General features: G+C 45.5%; 1 protein-coding gene across 5 annotated transcripts in view; it reads left to right on the top strand.

The window, feature by feature from the left end:
• Positions 1 to 19,761, top strand: part of CEP78 (centrosomal protein 78) — a 167,503-nt gene that overhangs the window by 103,738 nt on the left and 44,004 nt on the right. For all 5 annotated transcript variants that reach the window (XM_077249007.1, XM_077249008.1, XM_077249005.1 and 2 more), the window contains exons 12-14: positions 1,898 to 2,044; positions 3,399 to 3,476; positions 15,193 to 15,359. In XM_077249007.1, coding sequence (XP_077105122.1) covers positions 1,898 to 2,044; positions 3,399 to 3,476; positions 15,193 to 15,359 — 392 coding nt within the window. The remainder of the gene's footprint in view (positions 1 to 1,897; positions 2,045 to 3,398; positions 3,477 to 15,192; positions 15,360 to 19,761) is intronic.

The raw sequence follows: 19,761 nt of genomic DNA, 5'->3' as shown, positions 1-19,761 counted from the left end.
TCTGAATCATTTAATGTTGGCTTCATCGGAAAAAACTGTGCTTTTCTTTCAAAAATAAGGAAATTTGTAAGTGACCCTAAACTTTGGAACAGTAGTACAGTGTGTATGTGTGTATATGTGTGTGTATATATATATACATACAGTACAGACCAAAAGTTTGGACACACCTTCTCATTTAAAGATTTTTCGGTATTCTCATGACTATGAAGATTGTACATTCACTCTGAAGGCATCAAAACTATCAATTAACACATGTGGAATTATATACTTAACAAAAAAGTGTGAAACAGCTTAAAATATGTCTTATATTCTAGGTTCTTCAAAGTAGCCACCTTTTGCTTTGATCACTGCTTTGCACACTCTTGGCATTCTCTTGATGAACTTCAAGAGGTAGTCACCTGTCAGGTTTAATAAGTGGGATTTCTTGCCTTATAAATGGGGTTTGGGACCATCAGTTGTGTTGAGCAGAAGTCTGGTGGATACACAGCTGATAGTCGTACTGAATAGACTGTTAGAATTTGTATTATGACAAGAAAAAAGCAGCTAAGTAAAGAAAAATGAGTGGCCATCGTTACTTTAAGAAATGAAGGTCAGTCAGTCCGAAAAATTGGGAAACCTTTGAAAATGTCCCCAAGTGCAGTGGCAAAAATAATCAAGCGCTACAAAAAAACTTGCTCACATGAGGACCGCCCCAGGAAAGGAAGACCAAGAGTCACCTCTGCTTCTGAGGATAAGTTTATCCGAGTCACCAGCCTAAGAAATCGCAGGTTAACAGCAGCTCAGACTAGAGACCAGGTTAATGCCACACATACATCTCTACATCCAGACACATCTCTACAACAACTGTTAAGAGGAGAGTTTGTGCAGCAGGCCTTCATAGTAAAATAGCTGCTAGGAAACCACAGCTAAGGACAGGCAACAAGCAGAAGAGACTTGTTTGGGCTAAAGAACACAAGGAATGGACATTAGACCAGTGGAAATCTGTGCTTTGGTCTGATGAGTCCAAATTTGAGATCTTTGGTTCCAACCACCGTGTCTTTGTGCGACGCAGAAAAGGTGAACGGATGGACTCTACATGCCTGGTTCCCACCATGAAGCATGGAGGAGGAGGTGTGATGGTGTGGGGATGCTTTGCTGGTGACACTTTTGGGGATTTATTCAAAATTGAAGGCATACTGAACCAGCATGGCTACCACAGCATCTTCCAGCGGCATGCTATTCCATCTGCTTTGCGTTTATTTGGACCATCATTTATTTTTCAACAGGACAATGACCCCAAACACACCTCCAGGCTGTGTAAGGGCTATTTGACCAAGAAGGAGAGTGATGGGGTGCTACGCCTGGCCTCCACAGTCACCAGACCTGAACCCAATCGAGATGTTTGGGGTGAGCTGGACTGCAGAGTGAAGGCAAAAGGGCCAACAAGTGCTAAGCATCTCTGGGAACTTCCTCAAGATTGTTGGAAGACCATTTCCGGTGACTACCTCTTGAAGCTCATCAAGAGAATGCCGAGAGTTTGCAAAGCAGTCATCAAAGCAAAAGGTGGCTACTTTGAAGAACCTAGAATATAAGACATAATTTCAGTTGTTTCACACTTTATTGTTAAGTATATAAATCCACATGTGTTAATTCATAGTTTTGATGCCTTCAGTGTGAATGTACAATTTTCATAGTCATGAAAATACAGAAAAATCTTTATATGAGAAGGTGTGTCCAAACTTTTGGTCTGTACTGTGTGTGTGTATATGTATATATATATATATATATATATATATATATATATATATATATATATATATATATATATATATATATATATCTTTTTCTGCATCGCTGTATTTGAAATATGTTTATGTATCTAAGTACATTGGGTAACAGCTGTCACCTCTGTTATTAGAGCGGTACTCCAATAAAGGTCTCTGTGCAGAGTGAAAGCGCCTCGGACAGTGATGATTCGGAGATTTCAGCGGAAGTCCTTATTCAAGAATCTGCCATGTGTGAAATTATGGGTAAAAGCAGCATGAAAAACTACAAGCGCCTGCAGGTAGCTTCCAGAATAGTGTCACTGCTTTTGCAGTACTTTACTGTTCTTGTTTAGAAAGTAGAAATGAGTACCTGTGACTCATAGCCACCAATCCAGTTCTAGCTGTCAAGCTTTTAAAGTAAGTTTAAATGAGGGAAGTCTCCTTACTGTGACCTGAACCAATTGGTTTTCTCTATTTAAATCTGGAGATGACCACAACACAATCAGGTTTTAATGTACCGACTAAAATACATTTACCAATTTTTTTTCTTTAAGAGCATTTAAATGACATATGTGCCAGGGTAGAGTGTCCTTTTTCTCCTGCGTTTATTCCTTTTTTTGTGTGTAAAGATTATAGTAGTCAAGTAATCTATTCTACGCTGAGGCATGCAAGTAAAGAAAAATAGATCAGAGTATAAATGTTTTTTTGTTTTGTTCTAAAGGGGTCGTCCAGTTCAAATCAATAAGTCTGCAGTCACTCTGTGTGACTGCAGACTTATGAATCCCTCTAGAGCATGCCGGTGTGTGAGTCAGGACTGGAGGGTACGTATGCATTATACATATTCCCGGCCAGAGCCTGTCCAGTGGGCGCAGCCTCGCTCCATACTTGTGTGGAGCGAGGCCACGACTTCTGGTTGACCACACCCAGTGGATGTCTGCATCATTAGTCCGCGCGGCCTCGTTCAGTACAAGTAGATTTGGACCGAACAACGTCTTTAAATAAGAACCTAAGGGTGATGTATACTACTAAATGACAATAGAATGGCATATGGTGGGATGATGTACCTACAGGCTATGGAACCTATTCATCAAGACGCACTAGTGCCACACCAGTCTTGAGTTGGTGTTCAGTACACTTTCCTGAATTCAGTAAGAGACACATGACTCTTCATAAATTCAGTGCCTCTGATAAGTGGCATGCTCTGCGCAAGAAATGCTGCTCCAGTCAGGCGAAGAAAACAAAGAAAAAAATGAAGATAATATAAAATAACATGGTGGACACCGGGTCTATGCGTTTAGAGCCTTACAAGGGTCTTAGTCTTGACCAAAACATGCCCCCTGCCTCCTCCTCAAGCTCCACCCATTTTGCGCAACTCTACAGTGCACAAACATTTTGCTATTTTTCAAAGTTTTTACGCCACTTTTGTGATGTAAACGTGACCCCCAAAGTGTGAATGAACCTTGATTTTTGTCATGACTTTATCTGGCTTGCAACTGCCCTAAAGTACGGTGTCAGGTAAGGTCAAACTCAAAGTAAATTGTCTTCCAAGATCTCAAGCCCTTGACTGCAGGAAATACATCACCAATATGCTTGCAATTTAATGACTGCTTTCAGTGTAACCACTGTCTAAACTGTTAAGTCTGTTGTTGACAGGTTGCATTGCAGGAATGCCAAGTGAGGTTGGAGGAGGAAAGAAAAACAAGATTAAGAGCCGATGACAGAATAATGGAGGTAATCAAGAAATGTATTTAGTCCAGTTATAACATTAATGTCCTTAAACAGAAGCTGTTACATGGATACAATGAGAATAATGCATGTGGTTTCACATTGTCCATCTTCTGTCTATATTTGTTATATTTAATAAATGAATGAAGTAGTGGGAAGGCGGAAAACATGCAGATTCGATACTCAAATATATACATACTGTATTTTCTGGGGTATAAGACTACTTTTTAACCCCTGAAAATCTTCTTAAAAGTCGGGGGTCGTCTTATATGCCGGGTGCCGTCTTGTACGCCGAGTGCAGACACCAATGTGTATATGGTGGGTGGGGGGGAGTGGTCCCGATGACGAAGAGGGGGCGTCTCACAGGAAAGTGTGAGTGGAGTATCCCCCCATTACCTCATTGTAGCTGCAGCATGGGGTCTCTGTGCTGGGGAGAGGCGGCAGCTGCTGCTCCTCTTTGTGCCGCATGGGTGCTGTGCTGTGGGGCGGTGGCCGCCGCCGCTCCCCAGCACCCCACACTGCAGCTACAATGAGGTAATGGGGGATACTCCACTCACACTTTCCTGTGAGATGCCCCCTCTTCGTCATCAGGACCACTCCCCCCCAAAAGCACATTAGTCACCGGCCCTATAAGACGACATACGGCGTATAAGAGGACCCCCGACTTTTAAGAAGATTTTATATTTTAACTGGAAAAGTTGGGGGGTCGTCTTATACGCCCAGTCGTCTTATATGCCGTAAAATACGGTATTTTTTTAAACAGAGGCCAGGAATACCCAGCTGTCTATATTACTTTGCTAATTTGAGAGTAATCTGTGTGCCATACTCTGTCCTCACAGACCTTGTGCTAGACATGACACTATATTGTCTGCAGTGTTCCTTTTATTAGAGTGCTTTTATTCTGTAAGATTAACTACTTTTTACTGATGGAAATTTTATTTAAAGGGGTTGGCCGCTTTAGCATCAGTTTAGTGAATGTTTTGAGTGCACTTATATACAGTTTTGCTCAAATGTTTACAGTATTAAGAAATGAGGTATGTGAACTTTTGATCAGGGTCATTTGGATGTTTTGGGTTGTCATTATGATGTAAAGAGATAAAACACAGTAGTTTGACAATAAATGGCTTCACCCAATCACTAACCATGAGTGGAGAAAAAGTTTTGGTGTTATCATTCATATTCTCTGAAAAAAGGCCAAGAAAGCAAAAATTCGGCCGAGGAATGTAAACTTTTGAGCACAACTGTATAATTATTATACTTTCCTCCTTCCTATGTGAAGAGCTGCCTGCTTCTTTACAGACTGCATGGCAATCCTGTTCTCAAAGCAGACCTTGAGGGAGGACATGTGATTGGAAAAAGGGAAAAGGAAATGAAAAGCTACCATTCATTTGGAGGAGGCTGGTAGACAGATCTGGTAACTGTTTCCTTTATCAGCTGCCATTTGAGAGCAGGAAATTGTGCAGTGTGTGAAAGGCTGCATTACCAAGTGGTCCTTCAAGGAGGAAAGTTGGTAATATTTGGTATGTGCCACAAAATCTGTCCCCAATGCATTTGTAGATTTATTAACCCCTTAACAATCTGTGAAGTATATTTTCATCACAGGTTGTATATTGAACAGGCTCATGATCTGTTCCCACTCCATATCAAGCAGGTGTTGGCTGTGTTTCCATGTTAAGGTCCTTTAAATGGAATCTGTCACCTCATTTTTCGCATATAAGCTGCGGCCACCACCATTAGGGGCTTATCTACAGCATTCTGTAATGCTGTAGATAAGCCCCCGATGTAACCTGAAAGATAAGAAAAACAAGTTAGTTTTTGTTCACCCAGGGGCGGTCCGGTGTGGTCCGCGTCTGGCTCCTCCCATCTTCATGCGATTGGGTCCACTTCCTTGCTTCTGTCGCGCCTCATGCTCAGGCGTACTGATTTTCCCTGTTGAGGGCAGATCAAAGTACTGCAGTGTGCCTGCGCACTGCGGTACTTTAGTCTGCCCTCAACAGGGCAAATCAGTACGCCTGCGCAGGAGCCGCGACAGAAGCAAGGAAGAGGATGTCATCGCATGAAGATGGGAGTCGCCGGACCGCGACGCCCATCGGACCAGAACCGGAACCGCCCCTGGGTGAGTATAATCTAACTTGTTTTTCTTATCTTTCAGGTTACATCGGGAGCTTATCTACAGCATTACAGAATGCTGTAGATAAGCACCTAATGGCGGTGGCCGCAGCTTATATGCGAAAAATTAGGTGACAGATTCACTTTAAGACTGCAAGATTATCGTGAGCGTTGCTAGGAACATCATCATTCTCAGTAGTGCATATTTTTCTTTAAACAAAGAACAAATGCAGCCTTTGCATTCTGAACAATCTAATAAATACCAGTCAGTACGCATTGGGAGCTGTCGCCCTGTGTAAACAGGCTAAGAATCAGGGTATGTGCACACGTTCAGGATTTCTTGCAGAAATTTCCTGAAGAAAACCGGAAATTTTCTGCAAGAAATCCGCATTTTTTTTTTTGCGTTTTTTTTCCGTTTTTTTCGCGTTTTTTTAGCATTCTGCAAGCGTAATTAGCTTGCAGAATGCTAAAGTTTTCCAAGCGATCTGTAGCATCGCTTGGAAAACTGACTGACAGGTTGGTCACACTTGTCAAACATACTGTTTGACAAGTGTGACCAACTTTTTACTATAGATGCAGCTTATGCAGCATCTATAGTAAAAGATAGAATGTTTAAGAAAAATAAAAAAAATAAAAAAATGCTTATACTCACCCAGACATCTCATCAGCGGCGTCCGTTCGTCTTCCTATAGCTGGTCTGTGCGCACAGGGCCTTCCGTGACGTCACGGTCACGTGAGCGGTCACATGACCGCTCACGACCAATCACAGGACAGTGACGTCATCGGCAAGGTCCTTCGCCGCACATCAGCTACAGGAACCGAACGGCAGCGTGCAGCGGTGAGGCGGGAACACTGCGCGGGACATCGAGGGTGAGTATAGGACTATTTTTTATTTTATTTCTTATTTTTTGACCACTTATATGGTGCCCAGTCCGTGGAGGAGAGTCTCCTCTCCTCCACCCTGGGTACCAACCGCACATAATCTGCTTACTTCCCGCATCGTGGGCACAGCCCCGTGCGGGAAGTAAGCAGATCAATGGACTCCTAGGTGTGCGGAATCCCTGCAATTCCGCATTTTTAATGAACATGTTGCTTTTTTTTCCGCTATGCGATTTTTTCGCGGAAAAAATCGCAACATTTGCACAAAAAATGCGGAATACCTTGTAAATAATAGGAGGCATATGTTAGCGTTTTTTTCGCGTTTTTATCACGTTTTTATAGCGAAAAAACGCGAAAAAAACGCTAAAAATCCTGAACGTGTGCACATGGCCTCAACCGCTCATCAGCAAACAAGCAACTGATCGGCAATCCTTTATTGCCAAGGTCGGCCTGTGTAATTAACCCGTACAGAGCCAGCATCTGTCTGTAACAGCAGCGACCAGATCTACCTACAACAGAGCTGATGATGAGTTACCATGGCAGTCGGGAGCCTTCTATCTTCATCCTCCTATGAAGCCCAGCCTAAGGAAAATGTCAGTTACACTATATACTGCAATAAATTTGGGAGTAGATAATATGAATGATCAAACAGCAGTCACAGGTTCAAGACCGCTAAAAGAATTAAAAAATACTGTGAAATTGCTAAAAAATTCTGACATTCATTTTTGGGAATTCTTTTCACGGTGTACATTGTGTGGTAAATGACTTTCCAATATGATTCTGCTCATTTGCACCGCTATACCAATCTTGTCCACTTCTTTTTTTTCAATTATTTTAGTGGTGGAAAATAATTTTTTTTTGATCGGCTCGCCATTTTCCCGAGACCCGTAGCTTTTAAATTTTTTCACTCGATAGAACTGTGTGGGATTGGTTGGGTTTCAAAGGAGCTCTCTAAGGCATGGAGGTCTTCAATAGACCTTTCGCTGTCACAGCAACCCATTGGGATGCATTCATGCAGGGGTGCATTCGTGCACTATTATTCATGTACTTTTTTTTCAAAGTATATTTTTTTTCTAAGTATGACGCAGTTATAACATGGCAGTTAGTCAGGGCAGGAGACAGGTAAGACAATCTAAACCTACTCCCTATTCACTTGAAACAGAACAAATACACACCATATGTATCTGTATAATCTATATCCTGGCTGCTGCATTCACTCACCGCCCTTGCATAAACTCTTTAAACTCCATCCATATCGGCCCCTCTGTCCTTGCCTCTCCTATGTATAGCACTCATGCTCTGTTCACATTGCTTAACAGCGCAGATCCATTCAGTCCCACCATCCAACACAAAAGATGCTCTCACAAATCACTTAACCATCTGCTCACTCTTTCTATCCTCCTTCTCCTAGTCACTGGAGACATCTCTCCAAACCCCGGCCCCCCATGTTATAGCCAGTCAAACCTCCCAACTGCTACACCCAGAAACCCCTCTAACCTTATTAATATTCCATGCATGCCTTCTGTCTCTTTCAATTGTGCTCTTTGGAATTCTCGCTCTGGGTGTAATAAACTCCCTTCACCCATGATTACTTCCTTTCTAAGGCTCTTAATCTCCTGGCTCTTACTGAAACCTGGATCCAGCAGTCAGACACAACCGCTGCTGCTGCTCTCTCCTATGGTGGACTACACTTTTCTCATACCCCAAGATCAGACAACAGAGCAGGTGGAGGTGTTGGGCTGCTCCTTTCACCCAAATGTACCTTCCAAGTTATCCCCCAAGTACCCTCACTTGTATTCCCTTCCTTTGAGGTCCATGCTGTCAGACTCTACGTCCCCTTCTCCATGCGAGTGGCGGTGGTGTATCGTCCTCCTGGCCTCTCTCATCAGTTCCTGGATCACTTTGCCACCTGGCTTCCACACTTTCTCTCCTGTGACACCCCCACCCTTATCATGGGTGATTTCAACATCCCCATTGCTTCTCCCCTTTCCCCGTCTGCTTCTCACCTCTTATCTCTAACCTCCTCTTTCGGCCTCTCGCAGCATACTAACTCTCCAACGCATGAAGATGGAAACTCCCTTGACTTGGTCTTCTCCCGACTTTGCTCAGTGGATGATTTCACAAACACCCCTCTCCCGCTCTCTGACCACAACCTTCTTTCATTCTCTATCAAGAACTGCCATCCCGCTCAGGTCACCCCCACTTTCCACACTTATAGAAACATACAGGCCATTAACACCCAGAAACTTATGAAGAACTTGCAGTCCTCATTGGCCCCAGTCTCCTCCATCTCGTGTCCTGATTCTGCTCTGAACCATTACAATGAAACCCTGCAAAGTGCCCTGGATGAAGCTGCTCCTCCTATACATAGAGCAACTCGACACAGACGGCGACAACCATGGCACGCTGCAAACACGCTTCCTGCAGCGATGCTCCAGGTGCGCCGAACGTCTGTGGAGAAAATCTAATCTACCCGAAGATTTCATCCATTATAAGTTCATGCTAAAAACATACAACTCTGCCCTTCACCTCTCCAAACAAACCTATTTCAACACCCTCATCACCTCGCTGTCCAATAACCCTAAACGTCTCTTCGACACTTTCCAGTCCCTACTCAACCCAAGAGAGCAGGACCCAACCACAGATCTCCGCGCTGACGATCTGGCCAATTACTTGAAAGAAAAAATTGACCACATTCGACAGGGAATCATCTCCCAATCTCTTCATACCAGGCACTGTCCTCCCTCCCCCACTGCATCTAGTTCACTCTCTGACTTTGAACCAGTTACTGAAGAAGAAGTAAGCAGGCTCCTTGCATCTTCTCGCCCGACCACTTGCACCAGTGACCCCATTCCGTCACATCTCCTCCAGTCCCTTTCCCCGGCTGTCACCTCTCACATAACAAAAATATTCAACCTTTCCCTCACTTCTGGTATTTTTCCCTCCTCATTTAAGCATGCCATCATACATCCATTACTTAAAAAACCCTCCTTCGACCAAAACTGTGCCGCTAATTATAGACCTGTCTCTAATCTTCCCTTCATCTCTAAACTCCTGGAACGCCTGGTCCACTCCCGTCTTACCCGCTATCTCTCAGATAACTCTCTTCTCGACCCTCTTCAATCTGGCTTCCGCTCTTTACACTCTACTGAAACTGCCCTCACTAAAGTCTCTAATGACCTACTAACAGCTAAATCTAATGGTCACTACTCCGTGCTAATTCTATTGGATCTTTCCGCAGCATTCGACACTGTGGATCATCAGCTCCTCCTCACTATGCTCCGCTCCATCGGCATCAAGGACACCGTTCTCTCTTGGTTCTCCTCCTATCTCTCTGACCGATCCTTCACTGTATGTTTTGCTGGTTCCTCCTCCTCTCACCTTCCCCTTACTGTTGGGGTTCCTCAAGGATCAGTCCTAGACCCCCTCCTCTTCTCTTTGTATACTGCCCCTATTGGACATACAATCAGTAGATTTGGGTTCCAGTACCATCTCTATGCTGATGACACCCAATTATACACCTCTTCTCCTGCTTTCACTCCGAACTTCTTAGAAAACACCAGTGATTGTCTTACCGCTGTCTCTAACATCATGTCCTCCCTCTATCTGAAACTGAACCTGTCAAAAACTGAACTCCTCTTGTTCTCTCCCTCTACTAACCTACCTTTGCCTGACATTGCCATCTCCGTGTGCGGTTCAATCATTACTCCAAAGCAACATGCCTGCTGCCTTGGGGTCATCCTTGATTCCGAGCTTTCATTCACCCCCCACATCCGATCACTGGCTCGCTCTTCTTATCTGCATCTCAAAAACATTTCTAGAATTCGCCCTTTTCTTACTTTCGACTCTGCAAAAACTCTTACTGTTTCTCTTATTCATTCCCATCTGGACTATTGTAACTCTCTACTAATCGGCCTCCCTCTTACCAAACTCTCCCCGCTCCAGTCTGTCCTGAATGCTGCTGCCAGGATCATATTCCTCACCAACCGTTACACCGATGCCTCTACCTTGTGCCAGTCATTACACTGGCTACCCATCCACTCCAGAATCCAGTACAAAACTACTACCCTCATCCACAAAGCACTCCATGGCTCAGCACCACCCTACATCTCCTCTCTGGTCTCAGCCTACCACCCTACCCGTGCCCTCCGCTCCGCTAATGACCTCAGGTTAGCATCCTCAATAATCAGAACCTCCCACTCCCGTCTCCAAGACTTTACACGTGCTGCGCCGATTCTTTGGAATGCACTACCTAGGTTAATACGATTAATCCCCAATCCCCACAGTTTTAAGCGTGCCCTAAAAACGCATTTGTTCAGACTGGCCTACCGCCTTAACGCATTAACCTAACTATCCCTGTGTGGCCTATTAAAAATAGAAAAAACAAAACAAAACACATAATCAGGTTCCTTGCATCGTGTTCTCATACACTTTATGCAGTTAATAGCCCTCTGTGTCTGTACTGCTACATACTTAGGCTGTTAACTGGTTCATGCAGCTTTACATGAACACCCGAGCCTTACACTATGGCTGGTCCAAATAACTAAAGCAATTGTTACCATCCACCTCTCGTGTCTCCCCTTTAACTCATAGTTTGTAAGCTTGCGAGCAGGGCCCTCATTCCTCTTGGTATCTATTTTGAACTGTGATTTCTGTTATGCTGTAATGTCTATTGTCTGTACAAGTCCCCTCTATAAGTTGTAAAGCGCTGCGGAATATGTTGGCGCTATATAAATAAAATTATTATTATTGGTGTAGCCCGATTATGTCATGGGACTGCCGATGGGCACATAAAATGGTGCACCGTCATGCCGCTTTGACAGCAGCATTTAACAGGTTAATAGTTAGGGGCGGATCCTGGCTGTACCACACAGCTATTACTTGCCTGGGGTGGGATGATATCAGCCCACTCCAAACACCTGCTACCAACTTGTGCAGTACATGAATGTCAGATGTCGGTAAGGGGTTAAAAACCATCTACATTTGTATGTAAGAACGGTGCTGATAAACATGACATTTTCTTATTTCACTATGTAGATTTAATCCCAGTCCTGGGATATTTCACATGGGTGTAGAAAATAAGTAGCTTTTATACTTCACATTTATGCTGGAAAATCTATGGAATGAAAAGCTTTCTGTACAGAAAAAACCTATCCTAATGAGTTTATGGTCATGCAGAAAATAACATACCGTATAAACTCGAGTATATGCGATCCGAGTATAAGCCGAGACCCCTAATTTTGCCACAAAAAACTGGGAAAACTTATTGACTCGAGTATAAGCCTAGGGTGGGAAATGTAGCAGCTACTGGTAAATTTCAAAAATAAAAATAGATACCAATAAAAGTAAAATTAATTGAGACATCAGTAGGTTAAGTGTTTTTGAATATCCATATTGGATCAGGAGCCCCATATAATGCTCCATACAGTTCATGATGAACCCCATAAGATGCTCCATACAAAATACTCCCCATATAATGCTCCATAAAGTTCATAATGGGCCCCATAAGATGGTCCATAGAATATTATGCCCCATATAATGATGCACAAAGGTTGATGGCCCCATAAGATGCTCCATAGAATAATATGCCCCATATGCTGCTGCGATTTAAAAAAAAAAAAATGACATACTCACCTCTCGTCGCTGGGGGTCTGGTGCCGGTGTCCTGAGCAGATGGGGACACCGGCACGCTATGGGGGCCAGGTGCTGGTGTAGCCGCTGACTCAGGCCCCCGACACTTGTGATGTTCACCTGTCCCCGTTCCACCACCGCACCGCTGTGTCTTCTGGGTCTCTGCAGTGACTGTTCAGGCAGAGGGCCCGCACTAAACACATCGTGCCCTCTGAACTGAACGTCACAGCCAGAGGACGTGGAAGACAGAGCCCGGTGGTGGAACGGAGACAGGTGAATATCGCATGGCTCACCCCCGTCATACTTACCCTACCAGCGCGGTCCCTGCTTCTTCGATGGTCTCTGGCATCGGCAGTGTGTTCCTGTGTTCAGTGGTCACATGGTACCGCTCATTAAAGTAATGAATATGCGCCACGCCTATGGGAGTGGATTTGCGTCCATATTCATTACTTTAATGAGCGGTACCACGTGACCGCTGAACACAGGGAGAGCTGCGGGCGCCGGAGACAATCGGAGAAGCAGAGAAGTGAAGAGACTGTGCCGGGAGCAGGTGAGTATGATGTGACAGCTGCCACTCCTGCCGTTCCCCCGCCAACCACCCTGGGACAATGACTCGAGTATAAGCCGAGAGGGGCACTTTTATCCTAAAAAAATGGGCTGAAAATCTCGGCTTATACTCGAGTATATACTATTAAACTATAAAAGCTTATTGGAGCCTCCTCACTCTGCTCCGTTCTATTGGCCTCAAGGACACAGCCCTCTCCTGGTTCTCCTCCTACCTCTCTGACAGCTCCTTCACTGTATCTTTTGCCGGCTCCTCTTCCTCTCCTTGTCCCTTACTATCGGGGTTCCACAGGGTTCAGTCCTAGGCCCCCTCTCTTCTCTCTGTACACTGCCCCTATTGGACAAACAATCAGCAGATTTGGGTTCCAGTATCCTCTCTATGCTGACGACACCCAATTATACACTTCTTTCCCTGACAATCACCCCTACCCTAATTCAAAATACCAAGGATTGTCTGTCTGCTGTCTCTAACATCATGTTTTCCCTCTATCTGAAACTAAATCTCTCCAAAACGGAACTTATTGTGTTTTTCCCCTCTACTAACCTCACTCTACCTAACATCCAAATTACCCTGAAGGGTTCAACCATAACTCCCAAGCAGCATGCCCGCTGTCTTGGGGTCATATTCGACACCGAACTGTCATTTACTCCCTATATCCGATCATTCACTCGCTCTTGTCACCTGCATCTTAAAAACATCTCCAGAATCCGACCATTTCTCACCTTTCAAACTGCTAAGACTCTTACTGTCGCTCTTTTTCATTCTCGTCTGGACTACTGCAACTCTCTTTTAATAGGTCTCCCTCTTACCAAACTTTCTCCTCTCCAATCCATCTTGAATGCGGCAGCCAGGGTCATATTTCTGTCCAACCGCTTCACCGATGCCTCCATCTTGTGCCAGTCATTACACTGGCTACCCATTCGCTACAGGGTCCAGTATAAACTCATCTCTCTCACCCACAAAGCTCTCCACAGTTCTGCACCGCCTTATATCTCCTCTCTCATCTCTGTCTATCACCCTACACGTGCCCTCCATTCTACAAATGACCTAAGACTAACATCCCCCGTAATCCGAACCTCGCACCGTCTTCTCTCATGCTGCCCCAGCTCTCTGGAATGCACTTCCCCAGACGATCAGGCTGATACCTAGGCCCGACCTATTCAAGTTCTCTTTGAAAACCCATCTCTTTAAACAAGCCTACCACATCAACTACTCAGTAAACTAACTTTGCCCTGTTCCCTCCTTCCAAATATTACTCTGAATCTGCACCCTACTATTCATCTGTCTCCACACCCTCCATGCACATAACTGCACTTGATACTTGACTATTGCACTTAAACACACGGGCTGATGACCGGATCATGCAACTTTATATGAAAATCCCTATTTATTATAATTGCCAGACCTGAAATAACAAGCACTTTTCACCTATTGTGTCCCTCCCCCCCCTATTTAGTTGTAGATTGTAAGCTTGCGAGCAGGGACCTCACTCCTAATGTCACTGTTTAAATTGTCTCAACTTGTATTGAATTTATTGTCTGCACATGTCCCCGCTTAATTGTAAAGTGCTTCAAAATAATGTTGGCGCTATATAAATAAAAATTATTATTTTTATTATTATTATTATTATTATTATTATTATTAAAGGGCCACTGTCACCCCCCTCCAGCCGTTATAAACTAAAAGAGCCACCTTGTGCAGCAGTAATGCTGCATTCTAACAAGGTGGCTCTTTTAGTTTTAGGTTCAAGCATACCCCAAATAAAACGTTTTTATACTTAGCCACAATTCCTGTCTCTAGCCAGGTAGGCGGGCCCTCACTCCCCAGCTTGGCCAGCTCCTCTGCCGTCACTCACATCTTCCTGCGCTTTCGGCGCCGCCCCCTCAGCGCTGTTATCGTTTCAAATCCGGCGCCTGCGCTGTGTACTGGTGTCATGCGCAGACGCAGTAAGCTCTGGCCGTCTGATGTAATGGCTGATACCAGAGAACAAAAGACATCCACAGAACACCAGGATGGATCTGCTGCACAGCAAACAGCTGTAGGACCTGCGATGATGTCACTGCCATGTGATTAGGGCAATCTTATTTGCTGTGCAGCAGATCCATCCTGGTGTTCTGTGGATGTCTTTTGTTCTCTGGTATCAGCCATTACATCAGACGGCCAGAGCTTACTGCGTCTGCGCAGGACACCAGAACACAGCGCAGGCGCCGGATTTGAAACGATAACAGCGCTGAGGGGGCGGCGCCGAAAGCGCAGGAAGATGTGAGCGACGGCAGAGGAGCTGGCCAAGCTGGGGAGTGAGGACCCGCCTACCTGGCTAAAGACAGGAATTGTGGCTAAGTATATAAACGTTTTATTTGGGGTATGCTTGAACCTAAAACTAAAAGAGCCACCTTGTTAGAATGCAGCATTACTGCTGCACAAGGTGGCTCTTTTAGTTTATAACGGCTGGAGGGGGGTGACAGTGGCCCTTTAAGGTTAGCAATAATATTTTCATAAAGAGAAAAGTTCCTGTTTCTACCATTTTATTTGTTTTAGCTGGAAGTTGAAAATACTCGTTTACGACAAATAAATCGAACCCTTTCTGAGACACTTGAAGCACGAAATGTAACTTCTGTATTCCTTGAGGATGATGGTGTTCTTGACAGCATTGAAAAATCATTCAGCAAATTCCACGCTTTCCTGGATCTTTTAAAAGATGCTGGGTAAGTATAAAACATGCCATGCTTATCAGCAAAGTGGAAAATAGTATCTAAAAACATACTGTGCATTGAGGGAAGATACATTTGACTGGATTCTTGGAAAAATATCCAAAGTCTCCAGGGACTGTTTGCCTATGCTAAAAGGGCCAGGCTTACCAATAGTTGACATCTTGGAAAAGCTAGAAAAAGGAGCATAGTCATACTAGGGAAGACTAAGCCAAATTTCCCAATCCCCAGCCCATCTTTTATGAGGACTAGGCAGCTAGTATGGTAAATAATCTGCGCCAACAGCATTTTTACCTGAAACACTTCGTAATAGGTATGTTAGACCAAACGTATCAACGTGTCATAATGTAATAATGTATATTCATTTCTTACATTCACATTAATTCCATATTGAAACCATAAAGTTGGGCATAGAGATGGACATTTGTGTTTCCTCTAGTGTAATGTCACATGTTTTATCATTTGCTAGTATATTAAATTACATTTTCTCCTTCGCCTCATTGGGGGACACAGACTGTGGGTGTATGCTGCTACCAATAGGAGGCTGACACTAAGTGATACAAAAAAAGTTAGCTCCTCCTCTGCAGTACACACCTTCCTGCTGGCTCTCAGCTAACCAGTTCTTGCTTAGTATCTGTAGGAGGCACTTGGGTCTGGTTCAGACCCCATCGTTTTTATTTTATTTTTTATTTTTCTGTAAATTTTTATTTTTTAATTAACTGAGTGAAGGGGGTGACGGATCCTTTCAAGGCTCCGATCTCCCCCGAACCATCAACAGGCGAGAACGCGGAGTGTCGCCTCCCCGTACCCTCTCCTGCGACGTGGAAAGCCATGCCTGAGCTCACTTTAGGGGCGACGGTTCCTTCGGGTCCCGATCTCCCCACACCAGCAACGGGCTAGCACAAGGAGTGTCGCCTCTATGTATTCTCTCCTGGAGCCAGGTCTATTGCCGGACAACTTGCCCAGTCCACCCGGGGGCTTGAACTCCGTGGATGTACAGAGGCTTTTTCTTTTTGGCATCCGAGCAGCCCCCACTGTACCACCACTGTTAAAGCGGATGGCACAAGGAGGCGGATGGTTCCTCTCCACCTTCCTAACAAGGGGATGGTGGATTGAGGGTTATCGCTTTATCCCTGCACCGTCCACGCTGCAATACCTAACCTGCAGCAGAACAGCACAGTGCGCGCTTTCCTCGGCACTGAAACCCAATCATCCGTAGTTGGCTCCATGCCGTGACGCGCACCAATGGTGAGTGGATCCAGTCGGCGATGCGCCCCTGCAGTGGGATATTAACATGGCTTCCCTGTGGCCCACCTCCATAAGGTAACGCTTCAGCCGGCTGCAAAAATGTGGCCCCCGGCTTCGGCCGATGAGTAGGCCACATCCCGGAAGTCACGCCCACACTATGGCGCGCTAAAGCGGCTCTGCCCATCCTTTCTGGCGTTTTCTGTCTGGCACGGGAGCGTTCGTTTTCCCGGCCCAATGCCCCTCTATTCTACCCCTAGTATTGCTCCCGCCGGCTGCAGGAATTTAGGCCCCGGCTTTTACCTATTCATAGAAGTCACGAGGCTCCGCCCACATCTCATATGTGGCTCCGCCCCCAAAATGGCTCTTCTCGCTCTCTGTGAGACTTTATCACCTCTGCAACTCCAGGTGGCCATCATGGTCCACCCGGCCGGCAGAGGCGATCGTTTTTTTGCATTAAAGGGGCTCAACGACTCTGCAGCCGGCTACGGAAGTACTGCCCTCTTCCCTCCTGTACTTACATGAATGACCCATATTAGTCCCCGGTCTTAGAGGCACATGACCAGTATTCCCTGGTCTTAGAGTCACATGACCAGTATTCCCTGGTTTTAAAGGCACATGATCAAGATTCCCTGGTCTAAAAGGCACATGACCAACATTTCCTGGTCTTAAAGGCATTTGACTAGCATTCCCTGGTCTTAAAGGCACATGACCAGTATTACCTGGTCTTAAAGGCACATGACCAGTATTCCCTTGTCTTAAAGGCACATGACCAGTCTGAAGCCGGTCACCCTAAATGAACTCAGGAACCCTCCTCCACCGTTCCCAGCTTATTCCAGAGTACCTAGTTCCCCTGAGTGGGCTTCATCACAGCCACATCCCATGGCTTCTCTGATCAAGAGATTGAAGCCCTCCGTGAACCCTCTGTGGCTTGGAGTGCTCGCAGGACTGATATATATGATTCCTCTCCTACATGGGAGCTGTCGGCTAGCAGGGGCCGCAAGAATTCTAGAAACGTACAGGCGTCTAGAAAATGGAAGCTTCATTTCCTGATTTCCCTCACCAATGATTTGCTGAGAACAAGACTCTGAATATGGATTGGATATTGCCTTGGATCTAGACTCGCCAGAGCTTCAGAAGAGGATGGATTCACCTATTTATATCATCAACCAATCTCTGTAGATTGAGGGCTACGGTTCCACTCTAGATCACGCAGTGTCCCTCCTAAGGAGACTAAACTCCCTCGCAGAGCATTTGTCATTCACCCGGACAGGGAGCGTCCGGATAAGCAATATGCAAACTCGTGGGATGTCCCCTCCACGTATACCACCCTACGACGTGGGATGCCATGCCTGGTCTGTTTCTTAGGGCCGACGGGTCCTTATAAAGGGCACTGATCTCCCCACACCATCTATAGACGAGCACATGGAGTGTCAGCCACGCCTAACACCGGAACCAACCCTGTCCACTCGGTGACCTGAACTCTGTGGATGTACAGTGGCACCCTTTTTTGGCGTCCGAGCACCCCCCTCTGCATCTCCACTATTTAGCGGATGAAGCAAGAAGGTGGACGATCCCTCTCCACTTCCCTGTTGAGGGTGGTGGATCGTGGGTTCATTATTTTAACTCCGCACTGTCAAAAGAGAGCGGAGGTAGCAGGAGCCTGCTTTTCCTGACCTGGATACAGCCGCGCATTCTGCCACTTGGCAGATAATCCGGGTAGAATCTCCTGTGGTTTGTCTACCAGTATTCCTGCCTGATGGGTCATCAATTAAAATTACAACGGACTGTCAGATAGCAAATCTTGTTCGTTCCGACTTGCAGCCTCAGGTTGAGTACTCTACCCTTCCTTAGCCACCGCATGGGTTGCTAGAGCAATGTTCTCCTGGTCGGAGACCTTAACTGCTTTGATTCACATCAGTAACCTTTTCCCGAAGACAGTACAGCTGGTCAATCAAATTTATTGAGCGGGAGACTAGCTGGTTCACGCCTCTTGGATGCAGCTAGTTGAGCGGCGCTGTCAGCAGCAAATGCCATTACACCCAGAAGGGCATTATAGCTCAGAGTATGGAAGCGTACTCTGTGTTCAAAAAGCCTCTGACATCACTCCCTAGGATTGCATGTTTCCTATAGATCCAAAAAGCAGTGGAAGAATTGTCCAGGACGGTCTAAATCTAAGGGATCTTGGTTCCAAAAGGGGGGACCGAAAAGTAAGATCGATCCTGGACCTCAAACTTTTACCAAGCTGGACAAGGTCCTCCTTCTTCGGATGGAGTTCCTCCGCTCAGCCATTACTTCAACGTAAAAAGGGTGGAGTTTCTGGCATCCACCGACATTCGGGATGCTTACCTTCACATTCCTATTTTCCCCTCTTCAAAAATTCCTTTGCTTTTCCATTCGCAAACAGCATTTTCAAGTCACGACCTTGTCCTTCGGTCTTGCTATCGCACCCTGAGTGTTCGCAAGGGTCATGACGGCCGTCGTGTTCCTCTTGCATCCTAGAGGCGTGGTCGTCCTGCCCTATACAGTCGACTTTCTAGCCGCTCTTCCAGGACTACGCTGAGTCGTCTATATCAATTGCTATACCCTCTCTCTCCTGGGCTGGCAGCTTCATCTAGACAGGTTTTTTCCTCTTTTCCAGCCCAGCAGATATCCTTTTTGAGGATGATCCTGAACACTTCCAGAGGGTTGGTATTTTCTCCCTTGAGACAAGGCCGTGGCCCTTCAACTCAGAACTCACTTACTTGATCACTCATTCCATTCGATTTGCTGGGAGGGTCATGAGGAAAAATGGTGACAGCAATGGAAGCTGTTTCCTTCGCTCCGCTCATTTTCTGTAGGTCAATCAGGCTTTCAGAGGGTAGTCTCTGAGCTTCTTCCTCATCCAGGGGAGTTCCTTTCAGTTCAATGATTATTAGTGACTACCGATGCCAGCCTTCTTCTCCCAATCTTTGTTCTGGGGATCCGAACGATACAGCTAGTCCTACAGCACATCCTCTGCCTTCTGGCGGGTCACCCCATCCGAATTCAATTGGATAATGCCACGGCTGTGCCATACGTCAATCATCTAGCAGGTACCCACGGTCAGGCATCATGGACGAGGTACCTCTCATTCTCTGATGGGCTGAGATCTATCATTCGGTGATCTCGGCAG

The sequence above is a fragment of the Ranitomeya variabilis genome, chromosome 1 (assembly GCF_051348905.1).
Source record: "Ranitomeya variabilis isolate aRanVar5 chromosome 1, aRanVar5.hap1, whole genome shotgun sequence".
NCBI classification, from domain to species: Eukaryota; Metazoa; Chordata; class Amphibia; order Anura; family Dendrobatidae; genus Ranitomeya; species Ranitomeya variabilis.
This window is presented reverse-complemented; position numbering and strand designations above follow the sequence as displayed.